Source organism: Hippichthys cyanospilos, chromosome 3, assembly GCF_059441005.1.
Source record: "Hippichthys cyanospilos isolate Australia breed blue-spotted pipefish chromosome 3, RoL_Hcya_1.0, whole genome shotgun sequence".
Lineage (NCBI taxonomy): Eukaryota > Metazoa > Chordata > Actinopteri > Syngnathiformes > Syngnathidae > Hippichthys > Hippichthys cyanospilos.
Genome location: NC_142371.1, coordinates 21,230,406 through 21,253,927, shown reverse-complemented (window position 1 = coordinate 21,253,927; position 23,522 = coordinate 21,230,406). Strand labels below are relative to the sequence as shown.

At 41.8% G+C, this 23,522-nt stretch overlaps 1 protein-coding gene and 1 long non-coding RNA gene across 4 annotated transcripts in view; one reads left to right on the top strand and one right to left on the bottom strand.

Moving 5' to 3' along the window:
* Positions 1–23,522, top strand: part of LOC148426239 (uncharacterized) — a 53,012-nt gene that overhangs the window by 15,743 nt on the left and 13,747 nt on the right. The window contains exons 3-4 of the long non-coding RNA XR_015865159.1: positions 2,309–2,460; positions 2,997–3,061. This is a non-coding gene — a long non-coding RNA (uncharacterized LOC148426239). The remainder of the gene's footprint in view (positions 1–2,308; positions 2,461–2,996; positions 3,062–23,522) is intronic.
* Positions 263–14,363, bottom strand: thrap3a (thyroid hormone receptor associated protein 3a). 3 transcript variants are annotated; one of them, XM_088411172.1, is made up of 11 exons: positions 14,243–14,363; positions 8,154–8,317; positions 5,979–6,833; positions 5,209–5,844; positions 4,959–5,131; positions 3,903–4,014; positions 3,571–3,655; positions 2,533–2,696; positions 2,277–2,445; positions 1,579–1,710; positions 263–1,499 (listed from the first exon to the last, which is right to left on the bottom strand). In XM_088411172.1, exons 2-11 carry the CDS (start codon positions 8,288–8,290, stop codon positions 1,278–1,280), a joined length of 2,685 nt encoding a protein of 894 aa, XP_088267298.1. In that variant the 5' UTR covers positions 8,291–8,317; positions 14,243–14,363; the 3' UTR covers positions 263–1,277. The 3 variants fall into 3 exon arrangements, with proteins under 3 accessions (XP_088267298.1, XP_088267299.1, XP_088267300.1); XM_088411173.1 differs by having other exon boundaries at positions 2,277–2,415; XM_088411174.1 differs by lacking the exons at positions 8,154–8,317; positions 14,243–14,363 and adding an exon at positions 7,863–7,976.

The following is a 23,522-nucleotide window of genomic DNA, read 5'->3' as shown; positions in this document are numbered from 1 at the left end:
TTTTTTTTCCCCTCTAAGTTGGCGCAATTCGGATATGCATCATGTTAACATAAATTGGAATAAAAGTGTATACAGGCACTTATTATGTAAAGGTTTTCAAAAACTGTTTTGAATTCTAAGTATCATTTCACATCACTTTGATATCATGCAGTCAGTTAGTGCGAAACACAAAGAAAATTGCTTTCTGACCATTTTTTGTGTGTGTGTGTGTGTGTGTGTGTGTGTGTGTGTGTGTAGCAGACGATGCAATTAAGAGACCAAATTGAACTCTGTCGTCATCAGCGTTCCGTTTAATAAAACAGTCTTCAAAAACACAAACACCCATGTAACAACGATATCGAGCGAGTTAGCTCCAGCGAAACACAAGCAGGCACACCAGTTCAACGCAAACGGCATTGTCCTTTTTGCACATCATTGAACAGTGGAGACTATGAATCCCAACTTTTGAATATTCTGCATAGTTTGTATAAATATCATAGCCCCGTTTCATGTAAACACACTATGTGTAATATGGAAGCCGGAGTCTGCTTGTGTAAAAAAAGCAGACGTAAACAAATTCTTTTAAGATACCTAGGCAGGCAAAAACGCAAATTCAGAGTTAAATCTTCTTAGTTTCTTACTTAAAAATTGTGACTGTATAATGCTGACACATTAATACGCAATGACATCAACAGGCTTGAGAAAATATACCTGAACTAGATTTAAATCTCTTGAATCATGAAAACAAAAATCCTATTTATAGAAATGCGTGTTTTTGAGCATCAAGCTAGCTAACACTACTGTGAATAAGAGAATTTCAAAATGTGAACAGTGACATAAAATTCCAGGTAATTTTATGCTAAGCTACCGGCAGTCTGATAGACGACCTGAAATTTTTTGATGACCCTTTACCTTTTGGTCCCTGTGTCAGATCTAGGCCAATAGTACGATCGGGTCCATACAGTATGCGACACAACTATAACTGCAAAGAGACGTGAATGTGGTTTTTGTTTTTAATTCCAACTGCGTAACCTAAAGAAGCCCTTTGTCACTCTAGCCGATGCAGTGTTTTGCAAAAAACATTTTCTGGCACTCAAAATTCCGCCTGTTATTTTGTTACGGTGACTATAGACCAAAAAGGTATGCGAAACCATGATCCATTGCATAATGAGTGAGTCATTTTGTTAAGGAGTGAAATCAGATGTAAAACCTCTGGAATCTGTGTTGGGTGAATATTCCAGTGGATGCAAATCGGATCCCAGAAAAAAAAAAAAAACGGTCTTTTAAGATGTTGACGCTCAGGTATTTCCGTCTTTCTGGTCCAATTCCGTACGGTCTTCCCGCATTCCGCTTTTCTCTCCGTTGACCATGAACTTGTCGTGAGCCCATGTGATGTTCGGCCCGCCGTTGTTGGCTTTACGTATGATAAATCTTGGCCGTCCGTGTGAAAATCCGCCGCCTTGCCCTCCGCGGTTCTCCATCCACCTGCTGGCTTCGACTTCACCGACTCTGTCGTCGTGCTGGATTCACAGATGGAATTACAGAACGGCTGGTAAATCGTCAAGATATTTAGGTCAATATGGAAGAAACATGTCCTACCAAGTAGTATGTTCTGCTCTTTGAGGGCGATTCCTGATCCCATTCTTGGTTTTTGGGGGGCGTTACCATGTCTGAATTGCAGTCTTCTTGGGAGCTGCCCCTCTTCCAGCCCCTTCCAGGAAATCGGACTTGCTGAAATACAAACGTAGTTGCTCAAGCTCTAAGTTGTAGGGGTTTTATTCGGGTTCGCCAAGTTATTTAAGGACCGTTGAGGCACATGGTTCTTTATCGTGATTGAGGGTGAAGAGAAAAAAATCCAAAAGGTTGCGAACTGGCCAGTTTGGGATAGTTAGCTCTGATTCTCACCTTTTTCAAAACCTCTTTCGTGACTTTTCTGGAGGTGGCTGTTCTTAAAATGGGGTTTCTCTAATTATGCGAAAGGAATTTTGCACTACCAGGGCAAATATGTGACATTTCTCAATTTGAAAAGTGAGTATTTTTTTTACTACAAAAAGGGGATTCTTTTTTTTTTTTTTTTTTTTTACACATTCACTTGACATTCACATTCACACAACTATGAACATTGAAGTCAAATTTTTGCTGCAATTATTGACCATAGATGGCAAAAATTCATTTTTACTGGCGATAACGAGGGCTGGGCAATATGTTAAATACATTAACTCATTCACTGAGTTAATGTATTTAACATATTGCCCAGCCCGCGTTATCGCAGTAGAAAACAAAGAAATGGAACTTACGAAGCCTTTCCACGGGGTTTCTTTGTCCACAGGAATCTCGCCGGAAGCAAGACGGTCCCTGTTAAAGCAGTCGTTTTGGAGCTCAGGCTTAGGCACATCATCAACATGGGACTTGGTGGAGGATGAGGAGGATGACGACCTGGAGCGAGAGCACTTGCTTTCACTGGTCCTACAGGCGAAAATGGTACGCGCACATTCCAGCAACGTCCCGCAATCTTATTAGAAAATATAAAAAGGATGGGGCTGTTTCACGTACTTTGATTTCTTGGAGAACTTTTCCTCAGATTTCTCTCGACTAGTATCCGGGGAATCTCCAACCCCATCTTGATCGTGATCTCTTCCACGGCTGGAGTATTTCTTACGACGTTCGATATCCAAGCGCAGGTCCATTGGGTCACCCTTGTTTTTTTCCTCGACGTCCTGAGCAATGCAACGCAGAGCACAGTGTCGTGGACAGGCTTTGGATTAGCATGCAGATGCTGTTTAATCTGCTTAAATGGTTCATAAAATAAGATGAACCGTCTATGAGAACCAGGACTAAGTAAGGTGTGAATACAACCACGGTAAACAGTCTTGTAAAATCAGTCTTCAGTTTGGCTTGTTTTTAAGCTTCTATTTTTAATCTGAGACTATTTTTGTTTGTTTTTTTACCTTGATGGTCTTCATTCAAAGATTGGCAAGATTAAGATTTGTTTAAAATTGTTTTTTTTTTTTTTTCAGATGCTCATTGAAAGAAATGAACAGCACCTGCTTGGACATGGACTACCCTCGGATCTCCTTACAAGGTCGGTGTCAACGTTGGTGTCTACAGTATGTACCGGAGAACAGTGATATTATCCAATCCGAAGCAGTCGCTCTCGACTTCTAATTGCGATAAACTCAAAACCAGCCACGACTTTTAAATCGTCACCAATGTCGACGAATTGGTATCAAATCACTTTGGTGCGAAACAATCAATGTAATGACATCATTCATTTTCTCCCAGACGTTATTATAATCAGAGTTTCAATGTGCTAGTATTTGTTGGATATTTCCATTGTTTTGATACTTACAAAGACAATTAGTCCCTTGAACAGCTTGGGCACGGCGGCATCCACGTTTTGACTTTTATCTTATTCATTAGCCTCAGGTTAGGCTCGTGCCAACATAATAACCGACTCACAACAGAAAGTCAAAACGCCACATTGTCACTCATTCATGGGAGGGCCAGCACTCTAAAGGCGTCCGGCGTGCTCACTGCTTCGCTCTTTCGTTCGCCCCCATCTATACGTCATAGTGCAAAATATTCAGTCACCTTTTTAGTGCAATCCTCTGAGCTTTTCATTGCCTCAAAAATCTGAGAGTGTTTCTTAAAAGCACTTGGTGATACGTCAATTCTCCTGCAAGGGATGACACAAGAAAACTATTAAGACACCATGCGGTGCGGCGCCGGGTTCCACGTTGAGCTATGAAGACAACATCGGACAGGACGATGAAGAATGAGGACTGACCTCCACCCGGAAAGATAACAAACAACAGTTCAGGTAGAACAGTGGAGAGAAATACCTGAAGGCTGCTTTTAAAATAGGAGATGAAGCCACAGCACACTGAAGGGTGAGAGTTGTTCACTCACGAGGGCAACTCTACCTGTGAATCTCTGGGCTTTTTCTGGGCTTCATGCTCTCCCTCTCTGCAGCTTGCCTTTGGTACATGGTGAATCGCTCGTTAAGGGTCATTCGGGAAGACGCAAAGTGCTGAGCTGCGTGAAGAGCGAAGGCATTATTTGTCCATTCTGCGTTTGATTGCATGCAAAGAATATGGATCACCGCGTCAGTTTTTTTTCCCGGAATAATCGGAAAAAAAAAACATTGTCGTCATTGAGCGTTGCTGTAAGACTTTAAAGAGGAGGAGCGATTTCTTTTCACACCGGTCCTTAGTTTACAATTGTCACCTCAAAAAAACGGGGATGCTTTTCTCATGTTTTCGGTGCGTGTTTTGAGATGGCGATCCACTGACGCGCTTTTTTGGGGATGGATCCGCTGGGCAGGATTATGAAGAGGATCTTGCCCGATCTCCTGGCGTAATGGCATCTTAACATTGGACGCTTACTGCTAAATATGGCACAATGTGTTATTTTTGGCACTCAGCATCAAGTGCAACCCGTTGGGCTTGGAAGGGGGCCGACCCCAGTTGTGTTTGACGGTTTCTTATTTTCTCCAGATGTGGTTTTTGAGGTTTTCTTTCCTCCTCTGGTAGCTTTGTTCAGAGGATGCCGTCATGCACTTGCAATGTTCTGTGTGATGCTATCTATGATTTCTCTTTACCTGTGAAGCCCCTTGAGAATGTGGTAATTCAGCGAGAACAGATAAACAACTTCTTATGGCAACTCATTAGGGTTGAAGGAGCTAGAGCCTACACCTTGAACTGGTTGTCATCCAATCCCAAAAAGACAAACAACCATTCACAAGGACTCCTGTTTGCTGGTGAGGAGACAACGTCCAAAAGGCTGGTTGAGGCACACCCTTGGGTCTAACATTAATATTCTTCAAGTTCTACTCAGAATCATTTGCTTTTGAGGAGACATATTTTTGAGGGAAAAAAAAAAGATTCATCAAGGGGTTTTTTTTGTCAAGACTGAGCATTCCTGTTTTCAATACAATGCATGGATTAAACGTCAAAGCTTCCAGTACCGTCTGAACTCACCTCTGATGTGATGCAAGATGGCCACAATGTGCTGAGCAAACAGCTCGGCGGGGGTTCTCTGGATCGGAGCCGTCTGAACGTGTTGAAAGATGGAGCGGAACTCCTGGCCCCTCTTTGAGGATTGCACCAGGTCCTGAGACAACTGTCGTTCCTGAGCTAAAATCTCTGAAGTGCTGCACGCGGTAGAAATGATGTTGCGTCAAATGCAATATGCAGCAGTAGATTCATAACAAAGAAAATCACAATTTACCCTATCAAGCTGTCTCCAAGGAAATCCATTCTGACATTAATCTTGGTCTCAGGTTTCCTCAAGGACTGCAGCGACATGTCGTCGTCTGCCATCATAAACATCTCTCTGTCAGAGTTTCGCCTCAACAGCGGCGCGAGGGATGGCGTCGAGGGAGATTTTGAATTTTTGCTCGGTTTGCAACCCATATCTTCAAAGGCTCCCGACGTTTCCCGCCGATTATTGGCAGCGGGTTTATGAGCACCGTACCTCTCCTGTCCCCGGACGTCAGATTCACTGTCGGCTCTCTGTGAGGAGGCCACGCTTTGCCATCTGTCAACGCGCTTGTCCAACGGCTCTTTTGACGACCGAACAACATTTGAATCAGCGCTGCCGATGTCCCCGTCTTTGTCTATCGACTGGGAGTGAGGCTTGAGGAACATTTCTTCCTCCTCATCATCAGATGGAGAAGGAGAATCTTTCAGTAAATGATTCAAAGCCACTTTGCCATTCAGGTCTTCTTTGGAGCGCTTTGACGGCGGCTCGGTGACCCCTGCTGGTGGACCATTTATATTGGTTTTCTCCTCATCTACAGTAGTCTCCTCTGTGCTCCTGTTTTCCCAAGTGGGGTTTGGCTTGTTACTGTGCTCCTTCAGAAACCTGAACAAAGGTGCCACAAAAAGAGAGACAGAGCTAACACAATGCAGCGCACTCCATAACTTGATCTACAACAGCTCTACATGCATGCCAAGAAAAGATGGTTATCAACAACGTAAGAATAAAACCGGTCTTACTCTCTAAAAGCAATGGAAATGGCAGTTTTATCTCCTTCTGGGAATTCCTCGCTCTTGAATATGTCAAGGCTGGAAAGCATTTGGTTTAACGCCTCCTGTGACATTTTTGGAGATGGTGCATTACACACAGTCTGCCAAGAGGAGGCGCCATCATTTGGGTTCTGGGATGAGGTACCAGCCAGGTTTGAGTTCTGGCTGTTCTGAACATTGACAGCAGGATTTTCTTGACTGGCTTTCTTTGGACTGCTGTTGCATTCCATCAGGACTCGCCAGCCCCCCTCAGTTGCTGCAGCATTTTGAGCTTCTTGGGCATTTGCAGCCTCTAATTGCTCCCCATCTGCCCCTTCGTTCTGAGGCCTCTGAGCCTGAAGCTCTTCTTGTACATTGTTGGAACTCTGATTAGCCACCAAAGGGGCTTTGGGAGAAGAGCAATGAGAGGAAGCATTAGAATGCTGAGATTGCCTGGATAATGGAGAAATGGATCTGTCTGAATGACGGGAGTGTCCGGGATGAGGGGGGCTCCCGGAAAATTTCTGCAGGTACGATCGCCCTCGGGACTGGTTTTGGTGCTGCTGCTTTTGCTGCTTCTGGGGAATATGTTTGTAGTTTTTCCAGTTGTTACGGTAATTATTGCTGTTGTTGTTGTTGTTGTAGCCTCTTCCGCCTCCGCCGCCGCCGCCACGTTGGTATCGTCCACGTGAGAAGTAGCCCCTTCCTCTGCCTCGGAAGTTGTACGGCCTCCGGAAGCCGCGGTGATAGCCCCGAAATTCACGGCTGTTCTGGTATTTCTTATCACGGTTATAAAACGGCGATTGAGATCTTGATCGGGACCTTGATCGAGACCGTGACCTCGAGCTAGAAGAATAAGAAAAGAGGCAATTACTTGAGTGATCGCTGAATTATTCGTTAGGACAATTGATTCTAAAAAGATAGATTTTTTTACAGCTTTAAACTCAACGCATCTGTATTAATATAGTGCTTTCACAACAACCTTTAAGGCTGTCAAAACATATGTAGTACAGATTGTGTGTTCTTTCTCGACATCTGGATTTGGGTCACATTTCATTTCTAGACACCCTATGAAGTACCGTTTGTCCCTCAGAGTTATGCTGGTCCATAACCCAAACAAGGGTTTTACGATTGGTTGTCCCATATTCCAATTTTATCGTTGTGTTGTTTGTTTTCAAGCTGTGCTACATTTGGAATCAAAGACCCATGAAATGTTTTTCCGCAAAGTTTGTACCACTTCACTCCCTTGCTAACAGAGCCATCATTTATTTGATCAGTGACAGCTCTATAGTCCCCCCAATTACTACGTGGATGATTATAAATCCCTCATGCAAGATTTTCCAACGTGATTTCTTAATAGTCCAGGACCTCCTCAGTTATGTAGAAAAAACGGACTTTCAGAAGACTAACATGTAGTGACACAATGGTCCACACGGTGGCTCTGGTGCTCCTGTTATGGGCAGCGTTCTAGCCTCAGCATAAAATATACACTACAGTAGTTTGCAATTCATTTCCACGATCCTATGGTATGTTATCGCTATAATATGTCCGTGCAAAGCTAACCACATTTCTGGACTCCCCACCGGTGCAGTTGATGTTATTGATGTTTCACATCTGGTGTAGACATTAGCATTTTATGTTTCAGCCTTTTGGTGCAGACATCAATACTTTTTCACCCCCCCTTTTACAGCGCTTAGTATTGTGCTCCTACTGTAGTTTCACAATCAATGGAAATGTTATACGACTGAACTCTACAAACCAAGTATGCCTAAATAAACAAATCCACCTCAGGATTGGCAACATAAAAAGCACGGGACATATGAAAGTGATATTAAGCATCGTCAAAATGCAAAAACAAAAAAAAAAAGAACTCACCGCGTCCTTTTTTTCATTGGAATACCGAGAGATTCACAAGGCAGCACACTGAGCTGCTCTGCACACTTAATGGCAGTGAGTTGCGCTTACACTCCAGCTGTGTCACATGGGCCAAACAGAGGAGGAGGGCTCTACTCAAATCCTGTTTGACTCTATGCTTGCCGGTAATGAGTGGAGGGATGCCCAATGGCAAGATCGATTGGGGAAAAGCTATAAAATGTTATCACCCCAAGACAACACAACACAACATAACCATTTTTTTTACAAGTCATGCAAATCGGTCAACCCTACCTATAACGATGTCTCCTGGAGCGGGATCGTGAGTGACTTCTTTGAGACCGCGAGGTAGAACGGGATCTGGAGCGGGATCGGGATCGGGATCTCGAGTGGCTCCGAGACCGAGAGGCGGATCTCGTGGCTCTGGACATTCCAACCGGCAGGCCAGGCACCTCAAACTTTGATGGAGCAAAAAAAGTATTCCATTCTGGTCAGTGTGTTTTTAAAATGGCAAAAAAAAACACAAACCTAATAAGCAGTAGAATATCTTGTGGTGGTCAGTGATATTCAGGAGTTAAAATCTGAATTTTCAGAGAGCAAAACCATCCATGAAAGTAACTTCCAACTGAAAAAAAAGTAGCTGTTGAAAATAACCTAGAGTAGAGAAACGGCCTATAAAGAGATTGGAAAGCAGTGCCTAGTAGTGTCAGGCATCAAACACATGTTGTTTTTATTTAGTCACTGCTCCTCATTTGCAAAAGGGGCGTGCTTCCCCCGGTCACCTGACCACGGCTCACCACTCACCATTGTCTCTGCCGCAGAAAATTGCACGGTAATTTACACCAAGTCTAAAAACTGAAGTCGGCCCCTGCGCAACCGATCATTCTAGCCTATAATTTTTTTGTCACGCATAAATCCGAGTATCTGAATCCGAAAGCCCAAAAACACCGACTTTAGGAGTTAACGTCAGACGAGCCCACCATATTTGTTTGCTCTCATCGCACGTGACTTCGGAATTCATTTTGGCGACGTCCGGAGTAAACAGGCTGCCATCGAATGTATTTTCATGCCGCATTAAGCTAGCGCACAACATAATTCAACGGCATCTGCAATAATGGTGAGCGTTGAGCTCTCCGAACCCCGAAGATAACACAATACTCGAAAGAGAATTAACTCTAGGTTTTTTTGGCAGAGGTCTGCAAGGGATCATATCACAAGCCATCTTGATAGAGTTCAGATAGAATGAACTACCGAGTGCATAGTGTACATGTGGTATTTGATAAGTCACTATCACATTGGTGGCCCCAGTGTAGATCCTTGCTACTATTTTGGAAAGTATCGAAACTGATCCGTCTTCCCCCCCGCTTCCACACCCCCTTTTTTTTCTCCTCCTTCATAAGCACGTCGCTCGCCCCGTTCCTGGCACTTTGTTGTCATTGGCTTTTAGGGTGCAATTTCCTGAAGGCCTCAACCGAGCATCCACTCGGTTTAGCCTGCGTATTTCAAGAGCGTGACATTCACATGTGCTCCTCTCAGTTGTAAAATGGTGGACTGTTTTTCTTCTTTACGTATCAGATCCCCCTTGGAGATGTTCACTTGAATGACAGTAGTGGTGTTATGGAACATCTGGACTTTGCAAAGGAAGTGTCAATAAGCTTGCTTTCACAAATTGCCAGAGCCTGCGATCTACAGTTAGAACCCTTTCTTGCAAACGCCACATTTAGCAGTGGTCAGCGCTGTCGCCTCACAGCGAGAACGTTTTTCAGGTTCAGAGTGAGACAGGCCCAATCATTAAACTCAGAAGATCCACTTGCTTGTGGCCACATTTTTTTATGCAATTTAAAGCAGGATAGACTAGAAACTATCCGTATTTTGTCTCGTACTTATCCAATACATAACTTCTTTCCTGTCACGTCGTTAAAGCTCAGTCCCAGAGTCGTTTCGTCTGTTTCAATGCTCTCAATCGATAACTACGTCCAGCTGTTCCTCGGGCTTCACAACATACTGTCAGCAGCCTAATCACTGAGATTTTAGCCTCTTAAGGGAGCCTGTGGCGTGTTTGGCCTTTTAATCAGTCAACTCTGGATTTGCTCACAAACGCGTACCGCTACCAAACATGTGAGGGCCTTCTAATGGATTCAAAACAACAGAAGGGACCTTGCTAAAGACCTCGCATTCGACAGCTTGATGACACTCACAGTAGCAGGAATAATTAGCGATAAACTCTAGGGAAGAAAGTGCTCTTGGATAGCTTTTATAAAGGGACGAAAACCGACGCTTCATGTTTCGTGAACAAGGTCAGAATTAGCGTAAAATACAATAGATAGGTATTGGTCTTTCGGTATAATAGCACCTTAATTTACAAGCGCCCCGACAACAGAAAATAACTGTAAGGAGCTGTTGTTTCATTGGTGTATAGCTCCAAAATTCCACACCCAGAAAGTTGATTTCTAAGAGGTGGTTTTGAAATAAGTCCAAGACTTCCTCAGTTCAGTAGTTCTACTGTCAGGATAGGCAAACTTCTTTTTGAAAAAATTGCTACACTTTTGACTGATTATGGCAATGGTAACCCCACATACAATTTCCTATGAGCTTGCGTCACCGGAACGGAACTTCATCGTAAATCCGGGACTAAGACAATGCGGATCTAAATAGTCCTTGCATAGATAGCATAACAGCTGTAGTTTAATTTCACGTAATCAACAATGGACCTGCAACCCGATACACAGCTTTAAGTGCTCAAGAACAAACAGTCCACTGGGTTCAAGGACTTGATCATTTTGGCCGGCATGCCACTGCGGGCAGCTGTAACCCCAATTGCCTTCTTAATGTACCCCCGTGCTCGCTAGCCTGTCATGTTGTTAGGACGATACCCTACAACTGTCCATTAGAGCAATTTCTGGTTTACTTAAATGGAACAACCCTTTCACTCCCGCCAAAACACTCCGACGCCGGTAGGATGGACAACAGTGCTTCAGAGAAGATAAGCCGGGCAGCTTTGTGCTCGCTTGCCTTATTAAATGAAAACAACTGCCTTGCTTCAGTCTGACTTTTTTTAGAGTTCTGCTGAGAGCTCTGGGGAGGTCCCGTATCGCAGCATACTTCTTTGTTGGACCCCAGTTCAATGCCAGTATAGTCCTAAAGTAAGAAGCTCTGGACAAATGAACTATTGATTAATGTGCGTACATACTTATTTCCGTTCTGCTATTTACTAATTGACCTGTTTTACTTTTTTTTTTTTGGTTTTATGGTGGAACATTCTTAGCTCTTGCTGAAACCCCCACGAACTCTTTCTGTAATGCTCAAAAACGGCTTCAGACTCACTAACACGCAGCGACGTCCCCTGTACTTGTAGATGTATAAGTCATATACAGTGATCCCCCCTACTTCGCTGTTAATGAGGGGGGTTAACCCCCCCGCGAAGTCTGAAACCCGCCAAGTAGGGTATCAGTTCCTAGATTTCTATGTACTCCCCAATATAGCCGCAGTAACCATAAACGATCCTTTCTTTTTGTATTTTTTGCATATTTTATTTCCTTTCTCCTATTATTTAACATGACATTACCCCTATTAACATTATTGTATATTCATTAAATAACTAATATTACTTAGTTTGTTGAGAATTTGTTCTCAGGACTGGTTATCCGTGCTAAGACTCCGATGAAAGAGTACGCAAGTCATCACGTTGAACTTCACATTTATTTTGGCTCATGTATGGTGTATCATGTAGTATCTGTTGAATAATAAATCAACAACAATCTTAAAGTCAGTCAACTAACATATACACACTTAATCTATGAATTTACTGTATTTTTAACCGACATTAGCGGGTTAGCAACAACTAACAACTACTAAGTATAAAGTGCAACCTCTACACAAACGAACACATAAACAGAATAAACACTCATCGCTTACTAAACATAGGCAGTAGCGTGCGTTATCAACATAAATGATAATAAACGCTAAATACGAGCTAACGTTGTCATTCACTACTTCACCGTAACGAGCCGAATGACGCAAGGAAACGAAAGGAAATGCAACGCGACCCGACAAATTAAAAGCATGCATTTCAAAATAAGATAACAAACGTCACAAACTCTAACGCTTGAAGAATTCTAAACATAGTTATTAAATAATATTACTTAGTTATTCGATGAATACAACAGTACTGTATAATGTACTTTTTTGCTTTTTTAATTTTTTTTCCATTTTTGCGCATTTTTTAATTTTTTTATTTTGAAATCTTTTTAATTCAACTTAACTCGCCTTCTGGTCTTTAACTTCTAACTGTCATCTGCCTTGACGGCGTTTTCTCCCTCCATTCCATTCAAATCTTCCTACGAGAGGATGATAACCTTCTTATCGCTCGTCGAACGCGTACGCTTGTTCGTTTTTAAAGTCCGGCCGAGTGTCACGCAGGCATCCCCGCGTTGACTCACTTCCCGGCGCATCTGTCGTCGCCGTGTTCGCGCACGAGATGGACGCCATCAGCTGAAGTGGCTCCTCTCTATTTTGGTCTGCCGGCAACAGGCCGGCGATGAGTTATAGCTTTATACTTGCAAAATATGCACGGTTGCCATTCTCGTTTCCCTTTGGGACTTGTAGTCTGCGTGGAGATAAGATGTTGCTAACCCAAAGGGTCATGGAGGGCGGGCAACAAGCTAACCCTAACCCTAACCCGCGTTAAACATTTGTGTAGTGTGAAACTTGACATCCAGTCGAGGCCGATTTCATCGTTTTTATCTGCGAATTTATGTAATGCGGTGTAGCATTAGTGTTGCCTCTACCAAACAATAAGCTCAGTGTTACAGACTCGTATGGTTTTATGTTTATCATATCAGCAACTGTAACAGGACACCGAAGCAAAATGAAAACACATTAATAGACCGCAAGTCTGCCAGCATATGTAAATACAGACACTCCTTATCATTGTGTGAATGTGCATGTGTGTGTTCTCATGGACAGCTGGTCTTTATCAAAGCAGATCAAAGTAAATGGTGTATCCCAACAGGAAATGAGATTCTTTAACATGAGTGGACCCCAAAGAAGAGACTTACATTTGTCCACACAAACTGGGGAAGGAGGAGATTTTTTTGGGGAAAAAAAAAGATTAAATGCAATCCCTGTGATTATATTTGAACATGTGACTATGTTTGTTTAAGGTGGAGTGGGTACCTAATTTCACAACTAACTGGAAAGAAAAAACGCCCACAATAATACAAACTTGAAACAGTCCACCTTGTATTACCATTTAGTTTACTGTAATATTTTTATGTAATATTTGAAAAATGTATTTTACTTTTTGAAAATTGATCTAGTAATATATACTGCATGTAAAAAAAAAAACAAGGAAGTTGAGGTTTTAAAAATGATACAAAATATATTCATGAATTAAAATGTGGGAACAGCAAAAAAAAAACAAAAACAATTTAAGCAGTACAAGTCAAAAAAAAAAAAAGAGACAAATTTGAATATAAAAATAAAAACGTACAAGAACAGGGTGTTCCAAAAGTCTTGGGCACGTTTCAAGTTCTCATATGTACTGAACTCTGAATTGTAATCAGATGCAACTGGTACCATTTTAAAGCTTCTCTCTTTTTTTTTAATAAATATAATACTCAGGATTTTTCATGGTTTTTTTTTAGATCCAGCTAGGGCGTTCACTCAACCAAAAAATGTGTTTTGCATCCTGTAATTTTTCTTCTCATTGAACACCTTGAAAAATTCTGCATAAACCTGAGATTAAATTGTTTCAGAGTATGTCAGGTGTAATATGATATCCCAAATAGCTTTTGAAATAATATTCCATGTCAAAATCTGCACAAGACTATTGGAACATGCTGCATATAAAATTATTAAATGTATTAATAAATTGTAAAATGAATAAATATATATACAAATATCTATTTTTTTTTAAGATCAATAAAACACTGATGCATATTCAGTGGGTATATATGCAAATCTGCAGGCGCCATCCTGTAATGAAAAGGAAAGTTTGCATTCTAAATTTAAGGAACTCAATAGTAATTAAAAAAAAAAAAAAATTACACATCCCCCCAACAAAAAAACTAAATGAAAAAGCACATGAAAAAAAATATCTACATGACTCCAGACACCCAGTGTGCACCCCGTTTCCAAACTCGCCTCCCACGTGTTGAGAAGCATTGCAATGAGTTTAATGGTGTACTTGTTGGAGCTCCTTCTCACTCCTTTTTCACCACAAAGGGAAACTCACGCAGCTCACTTCACAAATCATTTTCCTCCCTCCTCTAATTGCCCTGCCCGCACGTCACTGCACACTTACTCCTAATTGATTGCAGCGTTCTAAATATGTCATGTTATGTCAAAGTCATCATTAATAAAAGGACAGAGGAGTCACTTACCAGTCAGTTTGTTAGTTCTGCGTTGATGTTGCCTCATATTTTCAACAGCACCTAAATACGTCAAAAGCGGTCCCGTTGCAGAGCTCCTCGCGCGCGTGTAATCTGCAGGCTTGACGGGCTCACTTCTGGTCGCTCGCGTGTGTCACTGGGAGTGTGCGTGTGTGTATGTAACCAAAAAGGGGGCGTGGCCTCAAACTGCTTTTGCGTATGAGAATGTCGTTCCCATCCAAAAAGACCCAAGTTTTTTAATATACTCTATTCACATTTGTTTATATACTGCATGCATATTTTAAATGGATTCGGCATGGATTAGTATGATTTTGTTAAATGAAACAGCACACAAATACAAAATCAAAAAGCTGAAACAAAAAATGTTCAATTCCAATCATCGTATTGCTCATGCGACACATGCTGGTAATTGAGAATTTTGGCTTAACCTGGTCTTAGCCACAAGGATGACAAAGTCTGCGGGTGGTTAGCCAACAGTGTTTTTCCTGTGCGCTGGAAGCAAAAAGCAACAGCTTCTGGATCACGGATGAAAGCGGGGCTGCTAATTCACTGCAGTTGTGCAATATTAGCAATGAGCGCGTCACTTCATCCATTCAAGATTCTCCGTGGCATACTGTGGAAAGACATGTTCAAAATAAATACGGAAGATACATCCATCCATCCGTTTTCTCCAGCCGATTGTCCTTAGGGTAGCAGGCCTGCTGGTGCCTATCCCAGCTGACTGTGAGCAGTAGGCGGGGGACACCCTGAACTGGCTGCCAGCCAATCACAGGGCACACAGAGACCAACAACCAATTTACACACCCAATATATATACACACACACACTAATAACAAAACGTGAAACTGTTCAAATTGTATTGAATCGAGGAGAATAAAATTGTTCCACTTCAGAATAAATCAAGATACAAATGTATTAGGGGGTATGCGCACCCTTAGTACTGAGGTTGACTGATGACTACTGTATTTTCCGCACTATAAGGCGCACCTACAAGTCTTCCTTTTTTTCAAAAGCTGATGGTGCGCCTTATAGTCAGGTGCGCCTTATATATGGATCAATCTTGAGATTGGGATTCGTAGATAGGGAATGGACTGATAAAGTAAGCTTCACCTGTTTCTTTTGTGTGTTTACAGTTGAACAAAGTTGGTCATATTGACATTGAGTTATTATGGTATTGAGAGTTTAGAGTTATTGAGTTATGATTGTTATTACTTTGAGTATTACTATATTGTGATTGAAAAAGTTTGAAAATGTGTCATTAATTGAGGGTGCGCCTTATAAATGGAAAAACTTTGAAAATATGTCATTAATTGAGGGTGCTCCTTATAATCCGGCGCGCCTTATAGTGCGGAAAATGCGGTACATTGTCCATAGGTGTGAATGTTAGTGTGAAAAGCTGCCTATATGGGCCCAGCGTTTGACTGGCACAATCGAAAATTGATGCTTGTAATTTTCCTGTTCCTGGATGACTGCTGCGCGCGGAAGCGGCAATTTTAGCTTAGACGTGAGTCATTCAAGGCCTCTATTAAAGGATTTTCTAAATTGCCCCAAAAACATGGACACGTTCATCGTTAAACCGTCACCATATTGACCCGGGCAAGGGATTTGCTTTGCCGACATGGATTCTTTTCATTGCGGTAGGTTTTATAAAGTGCGGCAGCTTATCAGTTGACGGCTAAATGGATACTGAGAACGTTTGCATTGTTCCTGTTTAATAGTCTGCTGTACGACTGTTTTGATGTTGTCATCATCTCGGCTCATTTGCTTCTATATTAGCCATGCAATGCAAGGCATGGAGTTCATGTGCACTTCCTGTGGAATGTTCCTCGTATTGTTGATGTTACGTCTGCACTACACTGTGGCCAAAGCTGGGGCTCAACTGCACTGATGATTATCTTTCACTCCTAATAGAGGCTGACAATTTCATCAAGGGGGTTCGGATGCTGCCAACATGCCACGTAGAACTTGTGAATGAAATGCACACATCAAATTTGTCCGTTTAGGCTGCTTAATTTTATCTGACGACTAAATTGCAGTGACACGTTTGTCAATCGATGCTGATGTCTGAGGTTTTGTTTAAAACCCTTGTGCACGCACTTTGCTAATTAAAGTTATGAATGAATATCGTTTTTTGTTGTTGTTCAGACGCATCGGTTCTATCCATACATATGTAGCTTAAAGGTTAAAAAAGAAAAATGGTATGGTTTTTGTAGCCTGTGACATGATGATGACACTTTAGCCGTCAACTGGTCTCTACCACCACCTACTGACTTGAGGTGAAACACAAGTCAAAGAATTTTCTCTTTGCTGACACAGTTTGACTGCCACTCAATGAAATGTTGCAAAAATCACTAGAAAATCAGTCATAAATCCTATTAAAATGCATCTCAAAAATTTTAATCATAATGGTCTTATATAGTCCAAAATTTGGACGATAATTATTTTTGTACACAAAATCGCACACGTCCCGCTACAATCATATAGAAATGTCAGGATCGTTGCATTTTGAAATTTGACATGTTTTAATCATCTTTAACGTGTAATCACTTCAGCTCACTAGTATTTTTTTCCCAATGATTCTTTTATATCATAAAAAACTCCAAGGAATTTCCATAATTTGTAACATAATGCCACAAGTGTTAAAAGCATATGCTAACTCTGTTAGCTACTATGCTTACAGATCAAGAGCAAACTTAGCTTAAACAACACATTCCTTTTAATTTGCATAAGGGGTTGAAAAACATTAAAGAAAAGGAAGACCCATCGTCAGATTCCCAAAAATAAATGGTCATTTCTGCTGAGTCACGTCGCTCAATTTTCTATTCTTCTTCTTCTAGATGGCTAAAAAGAGAAGCTTAGTAGCAAGGTTGCATACATTTTGAGAAAAACAAATCTTCCTCCTCAACATACGTCTGTGAAAACAGAGAAATGTTTTAATAATCAAAAGGAAAGTAAAATCAAAACATTTGCTCAGATATTTCCATTTGTTTACCTCATTCTAGACCCCAATCCTAATGAGTGTGCAAATAGTGTAGAAAATGATTGGACTGACGCCTCATTTATGACGAAAACTCACAACGCAGACAAAATTTACAGAATAAACAAGAGAGACCACCATGCATGAAGTTTTAATTAATCGTTACGGGTTGTGTGAACGCTGCAGGAGAGCCTTTCAAAGGCGGCAAATTCTCTTCTGACTTGGGGCTAAAGTGTTAAGGAGAACAAAAAAAGTGCTGCGTCTATATTTGCATTGGAAATGAGTATGCGCTTTGAGTATTGTGCCCTCCTTCCTGGATCCATGTTCAAAGTCCGTCACAGACAAAGAACTCATTGTCATTGAAACATAATCAACTTTTTATGCAAAGGAATCCACCGCCAATTTACCCTTCAAGTTCTGAATGTTATGCGTGATCCATACTGCATCTACAATGAAACTTTTAACCCCCTCTGATCCGTCTCAATGGGCTGTTAACCTGCCTGCCGTCTGGACGCTCGTGATACCACGCTAGGCTATTTTCAGCAAGTCCCCTCCACGCCATCTCCGTCTCGCTCTTGTGTTTGGATAAAGCGGTACACAGCACCCCCCCCCCCCTCCCCCCTACTTTTTATCTCGGGCTCGCCACCTGTTGGAGGTGTCCATCTTCGCGCTAACGGTCTTTCAGCATTGCACCTCCTAACTCAACTCCCTTGAGGGACACTTGTCTTGAGCAGGCGTGATAAATTCTGGACATTAGTAAGATTTTTACTGTACTTTAACTGCACTTTACTTGAGTGTTTTGTTCAGTAACATTTGAAAACAGATCTGTACTTTCTACTTCTCACCTTGACAGATTAGAGTCGTTACCTTTTTTTAACCCGACGACAGACAAGATGTAAATACGAGCAGCTTTAGTTATGTACTGTTGAGCTAGCTTGGCGCAAGGAGCATTTTTTTGTCGACTAGGACAATAATTCATGATTCTTCCCGCCTTCCGTACCAAAAACTTCACGATTCTGATGTTCCACCATGCTAGTATGTGTGTATAGTTTAATCTTTAAGAAATTAAAGACTGAAGTGGAGGTTTCAATTTTGATTAGTTCATTTAGCATTTTGTGTGGAAGACTTTTTCGTCGCATTACGATAGAGCTATTGCTAGCTAAATTAAGTGTACATTTCAAAGCCTGTTTTTAAAATATATTTGTACAGATTTGGAGTACAGGATTACAATATATTCCGTACTGTGAGGTGCAAATAAGAATCGACAGTTTCCCTCCAATCCTAAAGTCCCAAAATCTGTAAAAATGTTATCGTTTGGTTAGCCGTCCACTTGACAGACTGTTGGACCATTTTTTGCTAACACGGGGACGTAAGGGAAGGGAAACGTACAGCACATATGCTGGCAGTAATAAACTAATAAAAAAAAAAACAATCTGTAATACCTATGCAAGCAGTGATAAACCAATTATAGAGCATTACCTATTGTGTTAATATGATACGTATGGGTTGGGACCATCCCTAATAATAGGGTGTGCCATACGATGCGGAAAATACGACACTTCTGTTTTTTACACAAGTATCTATACGTCTACATAGTGTGAGTACTTCTGCCATCTCTGCCAAGTAGTATTGCTCCTGCAGTACAAACAATAGAATGTTCTCTCATCAGGTGAAGCCTCGTACGGGATCTGCTCTGTAGACGGCAAAAACAAACTGGCTGTGTGGTAAATCCTTCCCTTTTATGTAAAACTTCCTCCGTTTTGGAGCATCTGGTTGTTGTTACCGCTTGTAAATATCCAAGCGTCTCTCACTGGCTGTACCATGAATCATCGTCCAATCTGAAGAAAAGACTCGATTGTTTCACAAAAAGGTACTTTATGTGTTGGTGGCGTTTACAGGTAAAAGTAACTTTGTCTAAATAACAAAATAAGGAACTCCTTTTAGTTTAGAACGTATGACTGTTCTCCTCAGCAGGGCATCACGCATACCTGTGCTTAACTTCTCATATGTTTCGGCTGTCATCTTAGCTGATTTTTAAAATGTGAAAGATCATCAAGGAAAATCCAGTCATTCATCACCGACAAACCAAGAAAGTGTTGAGGGCCATTATAATTCTGGGTTCGTCGTCTTGTTGGCTTTGGCGCTTCCGAAAATTCCTCTCAAGAATTGCATTTGGGAAGTAATCAAAGACCTTGGGCCATTCCATCCTTATTCCTCTTCCCGATCCTATAAGGTGGCCACAACTGTCCAGTCATCTGACACCTGTCAAAAGACAAGATGGATGTCTCTCTTGTCCTCTTTGTTGTCAACACGGTGGGCCCGGCAGGCGGTTGCGGAGATGAGCACGCATGCCAAGACAGCTGGCCCGTGGCTTCAGAGGGCCTCCGTGACCACACACCCCGGCCGCAGTCTATTATCACCTTCTCCGTATTTCGGCCAAGGGCTTGGATGGCCCCCTCGCTCGTCGAAACTCGCACGTCACCAAGAAAAATTTGGGAAACTAAAGACGGGTCCCGACAGAGCCGCGATTATGTGCAAAAGCCCACTTTGATTAGCGGGCAAATGAGGAGACAAAAGTAGAGCAGGGCTTGGCGAGCGTGCAATTCCTTGAAACCATATAGTGGGGGACCCTCTGTCCCAAACATGCTTTCGGCATGTCCAGTGTGATTTGGACTTTGGCCACCTATACTCACAAATGAGCGTTCTCGTGATGAATCTATTGTGCCGGTTTAAATGAAGAAATTAGATTCAAGGACTGGTTTTTATTGAAGGTCAACTTATTATTATTAAGAGTCACCTTTACCAGACATATTAGACTTTAACCAAACCATGAGCCATACAGAGAACCATGTAGGATGTTATGACAGATGCTATTCCTTCATGGCGCACCACAGGGATCAATATTAGGACCCTTACTAAAATTTCAAAATTTGTCTTGGTATAATATATGATTTAGTTTACTGGCAATACAGTAACTCGGTCTTGGAGTGGAGCTGATCAGCGCGAAAGGGGCAAGACACAGTAATGCTAGCTGGCTAAAGTCAACGCTAACTTGCATTTCGACTTACATTTATGGTCTAGTCTTTTCACAGCTTTCGGTAGTAATGGGCACTGACGAAAGCGAACGGCAATTTTCAGTGAGTGATTTACACATTTCTTGACACGCAGCCGTAACGGAAGCTGCCTAACACTGTGTACTGTATGTCAAGTTGTCAATCATCTCCTCATTCATGTCATGCGGTTGTAATGGACACTAGCGAACGCTAACACTAACTGCACGTGTGACTGGACCTCACATTGTCGCTCTGCTGATTCAGTTTTGAAAACTGGTTAAAGCTAAGTGCAGATGAAAGGTTATGTTGATGGTCTACTCATTTCACAGCACACAGTTGTAATGAAAACTGGCTAAAGTTAACTGAGTAACTATAGTTCACAAGGCAACTTAGCATTTAGTCTAAGCGTGACAACTAAGGTCGTGTTAGCCCAACGACCTTGCAAAGTACATTACGCCTGTCGGGTTCAATCTCTGTCTCCATGATGGCTACAGTTGCTTCCCCAAACGCCAAATCCTTGCCAGAATGTTCTCCACACGGTAGAAATACTGTGATCCCTAGCTTTTCCCCCAGGATTGGTTTTCCTCGCTGTACTTTCTCTTTCATCGGCGCTGGAGGCCTAAGCCCCTATTTAAGAGTCTCTGCCAACAATCCACATCTAAATCGAGTGTCACTGTGATGCGGCGTGTCGGGCTAATGGTGTTCCAACAGGGGGTGGTCCGTCGAAATACATCTAGTGGAAGAATTGTTCCCCAGAGGTCTCCAGAGCAGAGGCTCCCTTGAATGAGTACTTTTGGGACTTGTAAATGGGAACGACTAAGCTTTAAGTGCAAAGCCAAATGCGTGACCCCGAGCCCAACGGAGCAAAAGGCCAAACTCGCGTCGCTGCCGTTTTTCTCTTGACGGCGTCAGATTTATGGCAGCTTCACCCGAAGGCCGGGCGGCAGGTGCTACTGGTAGAGAAGCTACCATTGCCACTCATGAGATAGTAAATGAGCCACACTTAGTAGAGGTCACGTAGGCCACGCTACACCTTTTGCGGCAATGTGCAACCGGATCCCGTCGGTCGTCGGCTCTGTGTCATTTGCAGCCTCTCGGGTTTGATCTTCATTGAGGGCTGCTTTGGGTTAGGGGGTGACAAAACAAATATTTTCATTATATTTGGAAGAATTACCTCCATTTAAACTGTTGAGTCATAAAAATTATCCCTACCTGCAACATTTTAGAGGGGGCATAGGATATGAAGTTTACGGTTCTGGGGATGTTTACCAATAGTCCATGACCAATTAGCAATCAAATACCCTTTTAATTGTGACACTGCAATTTCGTTAACTAGGTTTCTCTGTTAATGAGTTTTAAGCTAGGTTGGCCCAAAAATTTGGCCCCCAGAGTGAACAGGCTTCGATGGTAAACTATGTTCACACGGTGTTCTGGAATTAAGTCCAAACTATCGATTCAGGGCTCTCAACAACAACAACCAATGCGTAATGTCTTCTATTAGCAGTTTGGGAACTGTGGTTTTTTTGTACTTCTTCATTGTTCATTTTTCTTGACTTTTTAGCCTAGTAATTCTCTGCATATGGACATGCACGGAAGACTTTGAAACATGCGCGTTAGCCTGCCTATGTGATACGCTCACGGGAGTTGGTAATGCATGCGGAAAAACACTTATGCTCCCGTTGCAGCTGCGCCAGACCCATGCTATTGAGGACAGGCTTCACCACGACAGCTGAGTCTGCCACTCTGCTCCATTGCGATCTGTTACACCAGTAAATTAAAAAAAAAAAAAAAAGAAAAATTGGAAAAAGGAAAAAGCAGCACCCCAGTTGTCTTCTATGGCGTTTTGTACAAAAACGTAAAAAGACACTTTGCTATATCTCAACATGGGTTAAATCAGGCGTAGTCCTTATCTGTGGTCTACCACGGGTAAAATTAGAGCCTGTGCAAATCCACTCAACCTTTGCTGTTGGTAGTTTCACTTACAGTGAGCCAGAGGTGGCAGTACACACAATTATGTAGGATAGCTAGCTAGCTATCTAGCTAGCAGATAGATAGATAGATAGATAGATAGATAGATAGATAGATTAGAAGTATTAAATAAAAATGGTATAGACAGAAAGGTACTAAAAGTATTTTTTAAAAAGTCATGTTTGACTATGCTACCTGGTTCATGTTTCTCCATGTTTCTGCTGTCCTTGTTTTTTTTTCTTCTCTATGATAACTGTTAACTAAGGATTTCTAAAGAAAAAATCTAGTGAGTACAGTAAAAAGTATTTGCACTTTGTTACTTCCTACCACCACCGTTAGCCCTCCCACAGAACTTGAAAGGGAAATCAGAATCTGTAAAAAGGAGGAAAAAATTCTTGCTTCTTTCCTTGTTTTCACCCTCTCGTCAGTTGCATTTACATGTTCCATTTCTGGCTTGTCCAAAAACACACGCAGTCACTAAAGTCGGGCTCGCCTGCCAAGATGGCCTGTGCCAGCTAAATTAAAGAGGTGCTTAACCTTTTTTTATGTCCAAACAGCTGTGGATTTCTGCAAGTTGACACTCTTCATTGGAGTAGACACAGGCAGTCACACAGTGTACACATCACATTTAGACTTAATTTCTTCACGCTAGCTTGTAGAAATTTGTCACGGAAATAAACAAACCACCTTGGAACATCAACTCTCAAATGCCTAAAGGTCATCAGATCTTCAAATCCTAACTTATTGGTTTTACTGCAAAATTTGTTTTGCTAGTTTTCTGCATTGGAGACTTGAGCTAGCACAAGCTAAAAACGCTGTCAAAATTCACCTCCTCAAATTGCTGAATTTGTCAAACACTCTTCGATCTTGGAATGTCTCAAATGTCAGAAAAAGCTTGCTTAGCAGGCTACAACTTCACTTGATTGGATGTTGTAATCGAACTCATGCCAACCTGCAAAATTTAGACTTTTGACCAAAACCTTTAGGAAAGAAAGCTGTAAGCTAGCTTACGCAACAAACTAACAACAGTGTACAGTTTGACTCGCTGAAAATTTTAGTCAACCACCTCAAAGCTTGTAAGACTTGGTGTTTTGACAAACATTTTGTGTAAAAACAAAAGCTAGCAGGCCAAAGAAGCTAACTTACTTACAGTACATCCACAACTACAACATGTCACCCGATTGCCAGGTAGCAACATTCAAAAGTTTCTATTAAAAAAACAAGACATTTTAAGAGAAAATTAGCGTGCTAAATCTTGCGTGTGGCACTCAAT

Bases quoted from the DNA above. Each gene is read 5' to 3' on its own strand.
- thrap3a (XM_088411172.1), bottom strand. From the start codon at position 8,290: ATGTCCAGAGCCACGAGATCCGCCTCTCGGTCTCGGAGCCACTCGAGA. The intron at 5,132-5,208 runs GTAAATTGTGAT...TACCGCGTGCAG, and splicing joins CTTGGAGACAGCTTGATAGG to CACTTCAGAGATTTTAGCTC. The intron at 1,500-1,578 runs GTAGGACATGTT...CTGTGAATCCAG, and splicing joins AGAGCAGAACATACTACTTG to CACGACGACAGAGTCGGTGA.